A 16,482-nucleotide genomic window follows, 5' to 3' on the forward strand; every position below is an offset into this window, starting at 1 on the left:
TTTTGTAATTTGTTTACTACATTTGCTGCTCTTAACAGACAGCGGTCAAATGTCAGGCTAGGTCTTCTGCTGCTTTTTTTTTTACTTGGACTGGTGTTTACAAGCTCATCTCACTTTTCAGTAAGAGAAAGCAAAATAAAGTGAATTATGTGGGAATCTTGCTGGAGTACATTAAGTGTAAAAGGAAAGGCCATAGGATGGCATTTTTGCATAACACACATCAAAATGTAAATATTGGTAAATCCATTGAACACATTTACAGTAAGGAAAGCAAAAATTAAGTAAATGTTATTGTAATTTTGAAGTGTGATGTAATCAAAGACTTTAACAGGATCAGAAAAAATCAAATCACTGTACTTGTGATGCACAAATAATAAATATTCACTGAAACACAATTTCCACATATTATTTGCATTCAATATAGTTTTATCTGTAAAACAGTAAATTTAGTGACCATTTCAATAAAAAATGCGCTGTCTGTAAATGACAATGCGCTACCACATGATGCTTTAGTTAAATTAAAAAATTGCCCGCCTCATACCCACTAAAGCTAGGTGGGTCGTAAAAGTTTGTAGTATGGGTGTGGTTCTAAAATGTCTGAGAGGCACTGGCCTAAAGGCTTAGAAATGTATTGGAACACTGGTCTCTCTCATCAACCACATGGGCGTGTGCTAGTGCTACCACTTACTTCAGCAGTAGCCTCACCTCTCCCAAAAGCTGATCTTTACTGAGCAGACCTCTGAACGCATTCAGGGTCCAGGTTCTAGTCCCTCTCAGGATACATTTAGGCTCCTGTGAGGGACATCTCAGCCCGGCTTGCACACGTGTAAGTCTCACTCGCAGTAAGTGGTCGCAGGACATGCCACATTTTCATTCGGGAAATTAAAAAAAATATGTGCAAAGCATTAGAAAACAAATGAAATTCGGAGAGAAAAACTACTGTAACAAAAACAAAAAAAGAGTGAGCGGGAGACCTTCTAAAAAGCCACTAATTTCCGGAAGTATTTCAGATTGTCCACACAGACACGAAATGAAGGTGCTGTAAATTCACGCCCTGACAAAGCTCTCTGGAGAAGAGGCATGTGAATTGAGCAAACATGCGCTGCACTTTGTCCGGTTATGTCTCAGTGCTACGCAGTACAGTCAGCTATGAAATGAAAGAAAAACACGGAAAAGGCTTGCACTCTCTGGGGCGCTGCTGAGAAGCTCTCAGGCAGCAGCAGCGGCAGCAACAACAGCAGCAGCAGCAGGCGGCGGGGGTGAGCGCGAGCTGCCAGTCAGCGTTTTCTGTCAGCCGCGGAGAGGCCACTATCGAGTGACTTTGAGCGTGGCCGAGCAGCGGGGCAGGGAGCTGCAGACACACACCCCTGTGGGAGGCGCCCTGGGAGTCACCGGGGGCCTGCGCTGAACGGAGAGACCGACGCGGGAGGAGCTGTTGAGCTCCGGTGGAAGAAGCAGCTGAGGCCCCGTCGGAGCAGCACCGGAGCCGCCGCCGCCCTGCTCCCCAGAGCCGCCCGGGCGCCAGCAGCATGGCCTGCAAGGTAGGAAGAGGCGCCGGTGCACTCTTCTTCAGGGGATATGCCTTTCTGTCACTGGCAACCTGTTGAAGTGAACTTTCACTACGTTAAAGTCAGCTGGGGGAGGAGGGGGGCTGCGTCACGTTTCCTCCTGGAGAGAGGGTGCCTGCTGGAGGCTCCCGCTCTGGGCGCGGCGTGCGCTGCTCGTGGTCTTGTGACTGTGGCGGGTAGTCAAGGAGGGGCCTTGGCACAGACTGCTGTTAGTGCCTGGTACCGGAATTTGGCGAGCTGCAGAGTGTTTGGGTGCCCATGCACGCCGTGGGTGTTGAGTTGTTTGTTAGGTTGGTTTCATGCTCCGCTCTAGATGACTTCATGGGTGGGTGAGGTGCAATGGGAGGAGCCTATGTCAGAGAGAAGGTATGTGTGTTGAGGAAGCTGTAGGGGGGTTAAAAATTGTTTCTTCTGGCCGGTCCCGGAAAGGGGCGCCGACAGCAGTGGTCAGCCTATCTATGCCCATGCCCGCTTCTGCAGGCCTTTCTTCCCACACCCCCAAGCAACAGACCACTCCCCTCAGAAAAATTTGAATTTTAAAAGACATGTAAGGGCTATTTCATCGGCAATCACAGTTCATTGGAAGACAGTTTTTTTTTAACCCAGAGGACTGCTATCATCCATACATTGAATGGGACCCATATCAACATATAGTGTTGACAAGTATGTCAAGGCTGCAGATCCCAGGAATTGTTAGAGGCACATCTCTTATCTGATATTTGTTTCCTTTCTACCATTTCTATGTGTTCTCCTAATAGGTAAATCGTGTCATCCTGGCTATAGTAACATTCGTAGACTTATTTGTGTAGGTTAGTGAATATTTTAGTAATGTCTTTAGATAGACTTACCAGAAATCACATCGCTCTGATTCACGCTTTCTTTTATCACTCATTACAAAACTAAAGTTAATCCCTCTGGACATAAACCCCTCTGCCAGTGATGAAGAAAAGCCACCCCTAGTGAGGATATAAGAGAAATATCATCTCACAACCCAACCAAGCCTTCACTCAGAGCTGTAAACTGTAAGGCTAGCGTGTAAGCAACAGAACTTGGATCCAAGAGTTCTGTGCCTGAAATTATACCTCAGATAAGCAAGCCGTGATGGGACAAGGATTTCTTCAAAATGGTAGCAATAGCTGTCTAAAGATATCTTCTGAAGGATTACGCCGGGCTTATGAAAGGAAATTGGCAGGCAGGGAATTCTAACAGACAGTAGAAATACAGGGCTGATGGAATTCTGGATCAAGGTTTGACAACAGAGAGGAAGTCCAGACTGACTACAGGCACAGGAGATAAAAGAAATAACGAGAGAAACACTTGCTGAGCGATAGGAAACCTTCAGACGAGAAGAAAATAATTTATTTGGCACTTCTAGTCAACAGTGTTGAGAAATGTCTACCAGAATTCAGTTACTTTTTTTTATAGAGCTTGTGCAGGGCTTTGAGCATACTTAGCGGTAAAATGATAATCCTTTGTACAAAATAATAGTAATGTCATTTTATTTTATAGCTTTTATCACATTTTTGTCGAAATAAAGCATAAATTGAAATTGATAATCCTTTGTACATATACATTCTTAGAGAAAGGTGTCTTTTTCTTCTTTGGCATAATTACTGGGATTCCTGAATGCCTCTGTTATAGAGGCGGTAAGCAAGGAAGCAGTGTTGTATGTTATGAGAGCAAACTGAAAGAAGAGCAGTTGGTGAGGGCTGTAGCACGAAACTGATAGATACGAAATCACAGAACTTTGAAACGAACACTTGATGTGGCGCATTAAGAGTCAGCGCTTTGCTTTATGGCTTTTCAGCCTTTCTGTAATCTGACAGTACCATCTCCTCCAGGTAACTGTATGCATGTATTAAAACATTATTTGTGATAGACCTTTAGTAGATGAGGCGTGTGTACATGTTAAGCATACTCCCATGTTTGATCCTCTGGACTGTAACATTTACAGGCTATCAAGTACAGTAGTGTTAGTTTATTCCAGTGGGAATCACAAAATCTGTGTACCCGATTGTCTGCTTCTTCTTGATATATTAATAGTGAATGTCGTGTTCATAAATCATGAGTGTTCTTGGGCATTGTCTGTAGTTATTAGATATGGCATACAGGATACATTTTCCAGTATGAGGGTAATTGTAAGTTCATAGCTAGAGGATTAATGACCTTCGAAATACTAAATTGTCTTTTGTAAATTGGCTTTTATTTAATTTGATTCTTAATAAAGCTGACAGTAGAAGTAGATAACATAAGATCGTTCACTCTGCATTCTTGTTCTTTACCCCCCTTTTATTGTCAATTTTACAGTATCTGCTTGAGCCTTCAGTAGATGTTTCCATGTCTTGGATTAAATGTCTTCAATTCATTGTATGTGGTTGTCAGCAGGTAGTGCAGAGCTTGCTGGTTCTTTGATTGGAAGTAACCAAGAATGAAAAGCATAAACGTTATAGAAAGGAAAGATTCTTTAAATGAGTATTATTCTATACGAATTCCGCCAGAGTTGTTTAATCATTCTAATTTCCTGATTAATCACTCGCAAAGCAGAGTCAGAGTCAGAGTCAAAAACACTTTATTCGATTAAGTTAAAATCATAAAAGTATGCTATACATTCAAAATTGATCACTGGGATATAAAAAAGAATTTTTTATATAAACAACGTTAAAACAAGAGACATTATGTACAAATTTTCAATAGTAATCAAGATATATGTACAAAGATTTTACATCATATTTACACTGGCTGGTTCTTTGATTGGAAGTAACCAATAATGAAAAGCATAAACGTTATAGAAAGGAAAGATTCTTTAAATGAGTATTATTCTATACGAATTCCGCCAGAGTTGTTTAATCATTCTAATTTCCTGATTAATCACTCGCAAAGCACAGATTGATCACTCACAAAGCAACGTAAATATTGTTCTAAAGTATTATTTAATCTTTCAATTTACCCATTAGTTTGTGGGTGGTAGATCATTGGCAAAGATACTTCGACTTTCAAAAGATTATTTTCCAAATTCTAGAGACCAACTGAGGTCTTCTAACTGAAATATATATTTTCTGCGAATCTATCTAATCTATATACTATAAAAAGAAATAAGTCTGGCAAATTCTTTTGATTTTTGTATCTTGGACATTCTTTGAAAATGAGCCATATTGGTAGTGTAGACCATGAAAATTGTAATGGTAGTTGTCATTAGAAGAATATCGGTCCGTGATAAAATGTATAGAGACTTGAGATCAGGGTTGTGTAGGTTCTGGCATAAGTTGTTCAAAGCCATCTTTCCCTTTGCCTTTTTTGATGTGATACATGTTGCACAAGTACGAACACATTCATAAACATCTCTTTTCTTATTTGTCCACCAAAAATATCGCTGGATTAATTAGTCTTTTGTTGACCCCAATATCCTGCACTGGGGATATTAGGCCTCCACTGTAGGATCTTTACTCTTACACAACACAAAGGTATCACTATTTTATTTTGGTAGAGAAATAAACCTTATCTTTTAGTGTGTACTGTCTCGGAAGCTGTTTAATTGTGGTTTGTAGAAATAGATCCTGTCCCAAGCCGTCCCGGGAAACTTTTGAATTGTATCTTTGTGTTATATTTGTTGTGGGGCCAAAACTGGGGCAGTCCTTGGAATATTGATTGAAGTTAAGCAAAGCATCTGCTTGGGTTTTCTTTTTTCTCCTGTATGAAACGTCACCTCGAAATTGAAACGGGGAAAAAAGTGTCCAATGTTTCAAAGTAAAATTTAAGCACTTTAAAGTTTGAAGTTGTTACAGATTCCTGCGTTTAGTATAAAAAATTACATGATGAGGGGAATCTTTTTGAAAATGCCTCCATTTAATAAATGCTTCTCTGATTGAAAAGACTTCCTTTCCCAGTAGTGTAGTTAGCATTTGCAAGATTTAATCATGTGGAATGCAAGGCATCAGGTGGATGTTCTTTATTTTTTTTCTTCTTCTCGTTGAAGAAGTATAACTCCACACTGATGTCAGAGAGGTCGCTTTCTACAAGAAACTGAGATGAGCCAGTAGCGGGGACTGAAAAAATTTCCCTTTCAGCTCTATAAAGGCCAATTGTGAATAAGCAGTCTATTGGAAAGGTATTCTCTTAATTATTAAGATATTTAAGACCACCATCAGTTGAAAAAAATTCTTTAATATTACTGATTTAAAAAAAAGTAAAGAAACCTCTTAACATCTTTACATTTTGTGGTCTTGCCCTGAATAGATTAAACCCCTTTAGTTTCCAAGGAAGTTCCTTTTCCATGGATCCTCAGCTTCATATTGATTAAAGTAATTTTGTTTTATATTTTCAATTTGGCATATCGTTTTTTGTCCTCTTGTACTCTTTGTATTGCGTGTTTAATGTGGTATTTGTATTATAGATCATTAGAAGTGTAGATAAGTATATCATCTAGATAAAATTGTAAATTAGTATATCTTCTAGATAGACAACCATATTTTTACCTATAAGATCCAGAAACAAATTAGTTGATGAATCTGTTAAGAAATGGTGGTGCATTACATAACCCAAATGACATTGACAAATATTCAATGTGAGCAAATTGGGTGTTGAAATGTGTCTTCCCTTCATCTTCCAGTCAAGATTATAAGCATCTCTAAGATCCAGTTTTGTGAACCAACAGTAACTTTGTATATCTTCAATCAGAGTATGTTTTAGAGACAATGGATATCTCATTTTAATGACAATTTGATTTAGTTCTCTCAAATCTATGCAGGATCTCAACCCACTATCTTTTTTTAATCTTGCAAAAACAGGCGTGCACCCATAGAGATTGTGAAACTCAAATCCATTTTATTGAATTAATGTTTATTATTATTGTAATATTTAACCAGTGCTCATTCGTCGAGGCATCTTGGCGCTAGGACAACCCAAAACAAGCAAAACCACTGCTATAAATAATTTCTAAAAAGAAAATCACAAAACCCGGACAAACCTTGGAAAAAATCATAATACACACCAGATTCTAGTCACAGGCTCTTCAGTTAAATGGGCAAAAACTAAAATACATAGCTTGTTAAACTAAGACATTACCGAGTGATTAACCCAGGCTGCTTCTTTAAATCTATAAGAGTTCTAAATTGCTTGGATGTTCAGTGGAATAATTTTCCAAATCCTTAAAAGAACAAGTCAAAACGATTTTCTGTTGGCTTTACCTTTACTTTTTTCAGTACTTTAGACCATAAAGCTGTATTGGAACACAGTGGTCTTATTAGCCAGTTCGGAACAATCAGTTCTGAGTGAAAGAACGGTCCAGTTTTTTTTAAGTGTCTGTGCAGAAGGCAAGCATTTTTTAATTATCTCTGGCACCTGAAATGTGTGAATTTCTTTAATCCCCAGACAGGTTTTACAGCCATATTCTGTGGTTTCTAACATTTTGCTGGGCAGAATGTGGCGTGTCCATACAGATAGAATTACACTAATCTAAATGTGAAAGAACACAGGCACCAATGACTTGAACAAACCTATCTCTAGGATGAAAAGGTCTCACTTTCTTTAGTGTTCTTAAAATGCAAGTATTTTGGGATAAATCCTATAAATTTAAAGCAGAAATGACAAGAATTGTTCAAATAGAACCCCTAGGCTCTTGCTATAATAACAGGTATAAATGTTTTTCATTTATTCCCTTCACCCCTCCCAATGTTACAAATATCTGCAGCTTAGGCATGCCCTTGGGGCGCATCTATCCTTTCCCACCTCCCTTCCTGAGTTTAGTCCCATTGAGGCGCAGGTGATGATGGGGGATCAGGGTAGGGGCAGGGTCTCTAGGATTTACCGCTCCCTTGTGAACAATAGCCCTGCAACCTTAGACGCGCTGCGAGCCCTTTGGGAGGGTTGGCTGCGCCCCCTGGAGGAGACGGATTGGAGGGACGCCCTCATGGCCCCCAAGACCCTGACGACCTTGTCTAAGCTGCGTTTAGACCAACTCTATTACTTACACGTGGTTTATCTCACCCCGGAGCGCCTATACAAGGCCCAGCTGCGCCCTTCCCCCGACCTGCGTGTGTTGCAACCATGCCCCTGTTGAGTTCTACCATATGGTTTGGCAGTGCCCTGTCCTTGCTCCATTCTGGGCGGAATTGGAGTTGGAGCTCTCACAGAACCTGGGGTGGACCATTCCCCACGACCCATTGCGTCTGATTCTAGGCCTGGATGGGTCACGGGCCGACAAGGATTTCTAGGGGACAGCGGTGGCGGTGGCGAAGCGAGGTATAACTGCACTATGGTCCCAGGCCAAGCCCCCCACTGTGCGGAGGTGAAGACGGGGGGTGGACTGGTGTGGGACTCAGGAGGAGCCCTTCTTTGAAGCCCGGGGCTGCCCGAACTCTTCCGAAAGATATGGGACAAATGTTTCAACCTGTTTTCTTGAGGAGTTGGTATGTTTTGTCTATATTTCAGGATAACCCTATGTATGTTTATACCCTGCAAATTGATTCGCCAGTATTTGTCCCTTCACATGTGGATGTACATTATGATAACATGCTTGATTTTGATGCCAATATGAATTTGTGGTTTGTTAAAAATTCAATAAACTTGATTATAAAAAAAATATGTTTTTCATTTGCAAAGACCAGCGATCTGTGGACCAGTTCTCAGCTGATCCTTCAGCAATAAGAGTGTCCGTTTCTATCTTGATTGAGCTTTAAATAAATATGGTCTTCCACCGCTGGATGTTCACATGGAAGTGATTTAGTCTACAAATGGAGTTATATGAACTTTACCACATTTGAGAAGCAATTGGGTATCATCCGCTTACAAGAAGGTGTTAAAATCAGATGACTTAATCAAGTTGCTCAATTGCTGCACATATAAATGAAAAAAGAACAGATATAAGGTGGAACTCTATGGCACTCCACAGGTCACTGAATTTCAGAAAAGAAGCAAACCATGCTAGGTTCTGGGCTTTACAGCCAACTGAGTTAGGTTGATCTAGCAAAAACTTGTGGTCATCTTTGCCAAGGCTTCATTGATCTCTAAAAATTAGATCCCTATTCTAAGCCCCTAATCCTGCTATGTACTTAGTTGGTCTAGAAATGCCTCTAGCAATATTTCTGTGCTATGTTTAGGATAGAAACCTGATAGATGTTCATCAAGAATCATCGTCTCTTCAAGAAGTTTTATCCACAAAGTGGTAAGGTACTTTTCCGTAACCGTGGCCATCTAAGGTAATAGAGTTATAGGCCTAAACGTTTTTGGGTCTTTATAAACCAGCCCTTATTTTGTAACTGGGATTTTACCACCCCTTTTTAAAATTTCTCTGGGACTGATCTCAGACTTTAGGAAGCATTCATAGCTATTAACATGTTCACCTAAATCACCGGGGCAACATCCTGAAAGACCATAACTTGGCCTGGATCATCTGGAGAACCAGATCGTAATGAAAACAGGATGCTTTTCAACATCTTGCTGCTCAAAAGGCAATTCAGAAGCTATCAGATTCTCATAGATGTATTAAAGGCTAAGTGACTGTTTTAGTTTTCAGGTAGATCTTGCCATCAGTACCTAACCCTCTAATGGATCATCAGAGTAAACAGGAATTACTAATCCTTGAGTTTTAAGCTCTTCATAGATCTTACTAACTTTTGAATAAAATAATTCTGCCAATTTATCACACAGATCTTGAAAATATCTGTCCGTAGTCACTAAACTGGGGAGGGGGGAGTGACGGCGTGCAAAATGTGTTTGAAAATGAAAAACACACTATGCTGCTTTCAGTCGAGTGTTGGAATCCATTAGGACATTTTCTAAAATCCTCTCTATGTGCTGGATCATAACATTTCCTCCTTGGTTTTTTCTGTTGTCTAAGACTGTTTCTCTATCCTCCTGGCCAATATCACTTTTGAATGTAGAGGGGAAAATCGTGGCAAAACCCCAGGCCACTCGCCTGAGGAGAATCATAGAGAAACAAATCCTTCCCGACCAGTAGGGCTTCATGCCGCATAGAGGGACAAGGTTACACCTCAGACAGCTGTATTCTTGCCTCCAGGGCACTAAGGGAGGTGAGGAGACAGTGGTAGTCCTGTTGCTAGACGCTGCTAAGCCTTCAATACTATTGAGTGGGAATACTTGTCAGGATTCACCGAGTAGCCACTGTAGTTTCCCCAAGACTGTTGGTTAGCTCCCTGCCGTGGCCCCGCTCTGCACGAGCTAATGTGTGGTTTCCTTGTCCCTCTGGCAGACTGAGAAATTCCAGAGGTAATCCGAGTCAATGAACTAATGAACTGCTAAGACTGTATATAGTTCCCCTCCCTAAGATGGCCGCTCAATGTTCCATTTACTGCATCCAATCGATGCGCCCTCTAGTGGACTTCGGGAAGGCGCGCGCTCATAACTGCTTACTTCAACGAAGATTCCGTTCGAGAAGCTTGTTCTTGTCGCTGCTCCGCGTCAACTATTCATGACGGGAGATTAACAGCAATTATCAAAGACTTTCTAAGTACCATAGTATCAGAGTTTCCAGAGACTTTCATGAGAGAAATCTTGTCGTGCGCTCTCATTACTCAGAGCGGCACCTTGGTCAGACGAAGTTCCCCGTCGCAGTCTAAGAGCTGTGACAGCTGTCATCCTCTATCCTGCGGTTCGTCAGGAGAAGACGAGTGTCAACGAGGATTCAACCTGACAAGACGTAGTTGAGTATTCAGCCTGAAGAGAAACTTGAACTCTACAAGTAAGGTGTTTTATCTTCTCGTCAAGTCAACCAATATCCAAACTGTGTTGCTTCACTCGCATTCCCCCGCAGTCATTCCCCCGTGCGTTTCTCCTTGCCTTTCCTCCCCTTTGAACCTTCCTTTTTCCTTTTTGCGTGCTTCATGGAATTCGTGAACTTTTGCTTGCACTTCTGACCCGAAGATATCTCTGCACAGAACCCCAAGACAAAGTCTGACGAAGAACTTCACAGGTACAATTTGGGTTCATAGAGAGAGTGTGTGTCTGTGTAGAACTATTCTGGGGAGAGATACTAATGTTCGTATATGTCTTCACTGCAGGAAGTTCAGTCAGATAACATTCCAAAATATAGAAGAGAGGCAAATACCTGGGCAGAAACTGGTAGGACAAGTTTCGTTTATCATTTATGAATAGTCAGCACAGTGTGAGAAGGTTTGTGGTATATTCTCTCTCTCCCCCTTCTGTGTATTAGGCACCTTTCGAAATGGCGGCAAGATGAATAGCAGTCGCTGGAAGTAGGGTGCCAGTCGAAGTACAGGTATTCTCTTCTCTGTCCACTTCCCCTTTCCCTGCTGCTGGTGGTCTTGCTCTTGTAGCGAGGGTACCGGTGGAAGGGTGATCGGGACATTCGTCAGTACTGCCTCTGCGAAGCGTTGGAGCACCTGGATTCCTGATAATACTTATAGGCTGATGGAGTGGATGGGATTTGGCCCTATCTGTATAGGGTGGGTGAAGCTACTCTACACTAAACTGGTAGCACAGGTGCTATGCTATGCAGATTTCTAAAGCGCATGGCTACCTGAAGGCTTCCCAGTGCTGGCTGAGCAATAGCGTTTCTTCAGAGCAAGTCTGAACATAATTAAAGAGGATTTAGTGGGGGTAAAGCCAAGCCTTAAGCATTTTCCTGAACCGAGGCTCTAGGCATCTTAATTCTGTGAGCAATTCCAAGCACCTATGGGAGTCTGCCCATAAAGGATCTTAGTGCCCTGCTGGGGTTGTAGGGAGTCACAGGTGCCCTGATCAAGGAGGGTCCTGTGAAATTAAGCCCCCTATGTGCTGGACAAAGTGTCTTCCATGTTATCCTTTTCTGAACGGGTAACCAATGAAGCGATGCCATGGCACTATTTGATAGGACGAAGTTTGGTACGTTAAGTAGGATCCTTGCTGCCATATTTTGGATGACCTGGAGAATTCCCGTAGTCCTGCCAGGAGAGAACTAGGGATTGAACCACTGTTCTTCTGGACACACTCTGAATAATGTCTGGAATTTTTCAGAGGATGCCGAGTAAGTTACAGCAAGTTTTTTGCCTGTGCATACATCGAGAAGGACATGTCAAGCCACACCTCAATGCTTTTTATGGGAAGGACGGAGTGGGTGGATTGCCCAGACAATCTGGCCATTCTATAGATGGTTGGAGATCAGGTCTGTTCTCCAGAATCTTCAGCTCTGTCCTTACCCCATCAGTTTTAAACAACATTTCGCCATCCACTTGGACACTTTTTCCAAGCAGGGAGACAACTGACTGTACTGTGATTCTTTCACAGGAGAAAGGGAGACGACCAGTTGTGTGTTCTCGGTGTATGAGACAATTGATTGCCCAAACTCCTGAACAATATCCGGCAGTGGGCGCTTGTACAGATTAAAAAGCGTGAGGTTAAGCGGTGAGCCATGCGGGGGCCCCGCACTTCAAGGAAAGGAAGTCAGAGTAGCTTGAGTTCTCACAAATTTGGAATGATCTGTACTTCAAGAAGATGAGCCAGTTAACAGCGATGTTCTTTACTCTGGCTTCACCAATCGTGTGTACAAGTATCTCATGATCAACTGTGTTTAATTCTGCACTTAGGTCCAGGAGGATAATAGCAGCTATTCTTCCATAATTCAGCACCATTTTTAGGTCTCGCCTCGCGATGCAACGCATATCGCTGCTCGCGAAGCGAGTCTTATTGTCGCTGCGAAGTGGGACAGTAGATGTGCACGAGCTTAAAAACCCACTGCAGACAATGGGTGTGAACGTGCGCTTTAGCAGACATGGATGGTGAACACGCACGTCTGTTCTCGCTCTCTCCCACGCTTTCACTTTCGTGAGGGAGTGTGCGAGCCACAGACTACGCCGGTATTGTAGAGGTTAGTTAGGTCACTGTTTGCTACTTAACTCGCAGTTTTTTCTCTGCACGTTTTCACGGTGCCTTCATGCCTACACAGGCAGCACACGGCGGCAACATTTTTTTTTCAGTCGCAGCCCCTGGCTCCTCGCGCGTCAATGTTTATTGTGCAGCAGAAAAAAGATGGAAGCAGCCGAGTTCACGGACCTCTGACGGGCATGTTTAAAAATAGCACCGTGCCCGCTCACCGCTCCAGCTTCTCCAGCGCCACACGCCTTATCAGCTTCACCAGTCTGCTCTGTAACCTTGCACTGTATATCTGTGCATACCCAGCTCTGATGCCTGTAACCCTGAACCCCCCCACCGCGCGCGCACACACAGACGCACGCGCTAGTCTTTGCGTCCATAGTTTCAATTACTTTACTCCCTCCACCCACTCGGCTTTGCTGTTCCAGCCTCTTACCTTCCTTGCACCCAAGGCTCTGCAGCTGCGTCCAATCATAACCCGTTTCCTCCCTCTGGTCACCTGGCTCCTAGCCCACCCACCCTAACAGTACTCTTCCCTCTCTACTCTACCCGTCCCAACCGTGTTCTGTCGTCTGTGCCAGTACTTTTTTTTTTTTAGGTCTGGTTTTAGTTAAGCAGCCGCCTCAGATGAGATAATGGCGGACGTGCTTTTCTTTTGTTTATTGTTTTTAATCGTTGACAGCGGGCCAGGCCTGCTTTCACTTTAATAATAGCATGCATACCATGCTAAATATGTAAAGAGGTGGCCGCACTTTTGTTTTCTTAGGCGCACATCACCAAAAAGAACTTACAAACATTGATTTCATACTTTTTAACAGCGCGGCATACCGTACTTCCACTTTCTTTGTATCAGACGCGCTCTTTGCCTTCCAGCACTGCTGCGTCCCCGGACTCACAAGGCACCCCCTGACCTGCCCCCACTACTCAGCAGCAGAAGCCAGAAGTAGAGGTGTCACAGTAAGGTATAAGGAAACAATGTATTGGTTGTGGCAAAACGAGGTCACTGTAGAGAGGCTGTGTAACTACAACTAGGGACAGAATTGTGTTTTATTCATTGGGTCAGTATACCCGGAGTCAAAGTGTGGGTTTGCGATTGGCTGTGAGAACCAGCATAGTCGTTCACTGCGTGATAGTTTTAGAGACAGTTGTGCCACTTGTCAGGAGTTTGTAGTACTTCCCAGTCTTCCATAGGAGCGCAAAGAGGTAATCAAAAGCTCTGCAGCGACTCTGCTTCACCAGATGTCCACTCTGCTCGAAAAAGAGTTTGTAGTATCATCCGTTTCCAACACCTAGAGTGCATCTAAAGCAGCATCGATTTAGTTCTCCCCACCCCGCATACTGTAGTTCAGCACAGACTGCACCCACCACAAAAGATATGAGTGACATGCAGAACTGCACCTACAAGCTTCCAGTAGCGATTTATCATTTCTTTTTTCCAACAGTACAATAAATGTGTACTTTCACTTTTTTTTAACTTTATGTGCGCTGCTACCATTTTGCAAATGAATCTGTCTGGGTGAAACGCAACTGATGCTCATATAAAGCGCTCCGATACCTTCGGGTCTAGTTCGTACTATATAAAACTTCATAAACAAAACAAGCATTTGGAATGCAATAGGTCTCACATTACCAAGAGTTTAACCTATTGGCATTGTAAATGACAATGCCTTAGACTTAGGCTCTAAAAACCAAAACATAAATACAAGGCATTGTCATTTACAATGCCAATAGCTCAAACTCATGTAACTGCGAGACCTATTGCATTGCAAATGCTTGTTATTTCTGCTGTGACTGTGAGGGGGTGGTTTCCTTACGGTGTTGTAGATGGAATCCTATCTGAGTAAGTTGCAGGAGGTGATTTTCTACAAGAAATAATAACAGTTTTTGGTTGGAATGTTTTTCCAGCACCTTCCCTGTGACTGTGAGCAGGGAGATTGGCCTGTATTTCCTTGGGCATTATGGGTCAAGGTCATTTAAAAAAAAATTGTTAGCAAGGGTTTGGCCTCTGCATGTTTACACTTTCGGGGCACTATTTCTGTGGAGAAGGAGAGCTTAATTAGTTCCAGTATAGTGGGGAAAGAGGCTGGAGCTCCTTGTAAAAAGTATGTGTGGAGAAGCGGGGTCCAGCAGGGATCCTGATTTAACCTTGCTGAATAGTACAGGAAGTTCTTCCTTGGCGAATGGGAGTGGGAAGAATGGCAAACAACTGGAAGATGTATTGGGCATTTGATTATCTGATGAGGGAGCATTAGAGATTTTGGTCTGTTGTAGCATAAGATGCATTTAGTGTTGGCAGAATTTGTCTTGCCACCAAAGGCTGGTACGGTCAAGGCTAAGGACGAGGCCCATTTCTCTATATTTAGTTTGGACCATCCATGGTCAATTCTTGGAGGGTGATTAGTGCCAATCGGAACATTGGTGTCCAGCGTAAAAGGAATTTTAAAAACTGGTCAGTCCATGCCATAGGTAGGGTTTTTGTTTGCAGAGATTTTATACTCCTTGCTGAAGACTGGGTCAAGGAGGTGCACAATGTCATGTGTGGGACCTTCTACTCTTTGTGTTAGTTGAATGGCGTCCAAGTCATGTATTAACCCTGCCGCAAGTAAGTTGTTGGTCTCATTAAAATGCACATTGAAGTCTCCAAGAAGGGTTAGGTTTGTTTTTTTCAATTGCAAAGTTGGCCATCAGATCTGGCAGAGGCTCAGCGAACGTGGAGCAGGTTTCCAGGGGTCTGTAAATTAATACCCCTGGGAAAGTGCATGCAGGTTACAGGTTTATAGTAAACGCGATAATCTGTTATTCAGGCATCGGTAAGGGGTCCAACACGCATCTGTATAAGTCTTTTAAGATTATTGCAGTTCCACCACCCACTTTATTTACACAATCTTTCCTGCACATATAATACCAAGTGGGGAGTGCTTGATTAATATTTGGTGTGGCACTCTCATGAAGTCATGCTTCAGTGAGGAATATGTTGTTCTTGCTGTTTGCGGTCTATTACCATTCATAACTTTATTTTGTGGCAATGGAGGGAACTGTAGTTAATCGGATACATATTCCAACACCTATATTTTGTGAGGTGTTCAGGTCTGTCTTCCTTGAATGTGTAGAGGTAGAGGCTGCACGTCGGGCAATGCAGTTACTTGCTTTCTAGGTTCAATGGAGGACAACTGTGTGTGCAAGGTGGAGGTGTATGATGCCACAGATAAATCCCGAGAGGCTAGTTTATGAACACTAATAACTACTGCACAAATACAAAGGGGAACACTGGCCACTAGGAGGTGTGATGTGTGGCCTCATGTCTGACCTTAAGCACTTTAAGATTTGGCAGACTGATCGCCTGTCTGCTTATTTTCATTGTGCTCATTTTGCATGTGTAGATGGACGTCCTTCCATATGCACAGGGTACTCCTAAGTTGGGAATAGCTATTGTAGCTGGCATAAAGGTACAGAAGGCCTGCAAGCATAGTTTAGGAAAAGCCCCAGGTCATCACCTATCTCCCCTTGGATAGCTGTGTTTTGAAAGAAAGCAGAAGCCATCCAGTTGGAAGAGGTAGTTACACAGGTAGTATAGAGCTGAGATTGTTAATTAGCTGATACATAGCCATACTGCTGTTCATTGTGCTGTCACCTCTTCATCTTGTGACCATTCACTGCGCCCTTATGGACGGGGATTTATGTTGCCTCCAGGGTGCAGAGAATAATACATGTCTTTATCATACATGACTGGTTTAGAGGTGCAATCCATCTCCTGACCCTTCTGTAATGGCTATTGGTTGCACTGTATGAGTGGCTTGGGAATCATTTATTTCCTGAGCCTGCATGAAAGCCAAGCACTAGGGACACACAACCCTACCCTTTTCCTCCTCAAAACCTCTGAGATGCAACTCCTGCAAAGAAAGTTTGTTTTTTCTGGGGTAGGGGGTGGTTGGAATCTTGGGCTGCCCGCGAGAGGGATTTTGTGAGTGCATGTTACCGTATCTGTATATCTTTGCATGTTGGAGCTCCGGTATGATATTATGGTTGAAATGCTTATTATGACTGTAACTATGTTAGTGGTGCGGTGTTTGCCATTCCTGCAGGAGTTGGG

The 16,482-nt window shown here is 42.7% G+C and overlaps 1 protein-coding gene across 2 annotated transcripts in view; it reads left to right on the forward strand.

Moving 5' to 3' along the window:
* Nucleotides 1-1,017: 1,017 nt before the first annotated feature.
* SNX9 (sorting nexin 9) overlaps nt 1,018-16,482 on the forward strand; it is a 798,250-nt gene continuing 782,785 nt past the window's right edge. Inside the window, exon 1 of one of the 2 annotated variants that reach the window (XM_086927315.1) lies at nt 1,018-1,541. In XM_086927315.1, coding sequence (XP_086783441.1) covers nt 1,530-1,541 — 12 coding nt within the window. In that variant the 5' untranslated portion in view covers nt 1,018-1,529. The remainder of the gene's footprint in view (nt 1,542-16,482) is intronic. The other variant, XM_086927314.1, reaches the window with a different exon arrangement.

The sequence above is a fragment of the Lissotriton vulgaris genome, chromosome 6 (assembly GCF_964263255.1).
Source record: "Lissotriton vulgaris chromosome 6, aLisVul1.2, whole genome shotgun sequence".
Classification (NCBI taxonomy): Eukaryota; Metazoa; Chordata; class Amphibia; order Caudata; family Salamandridae; genus Lissotriton; species Lissotriton vulgaris.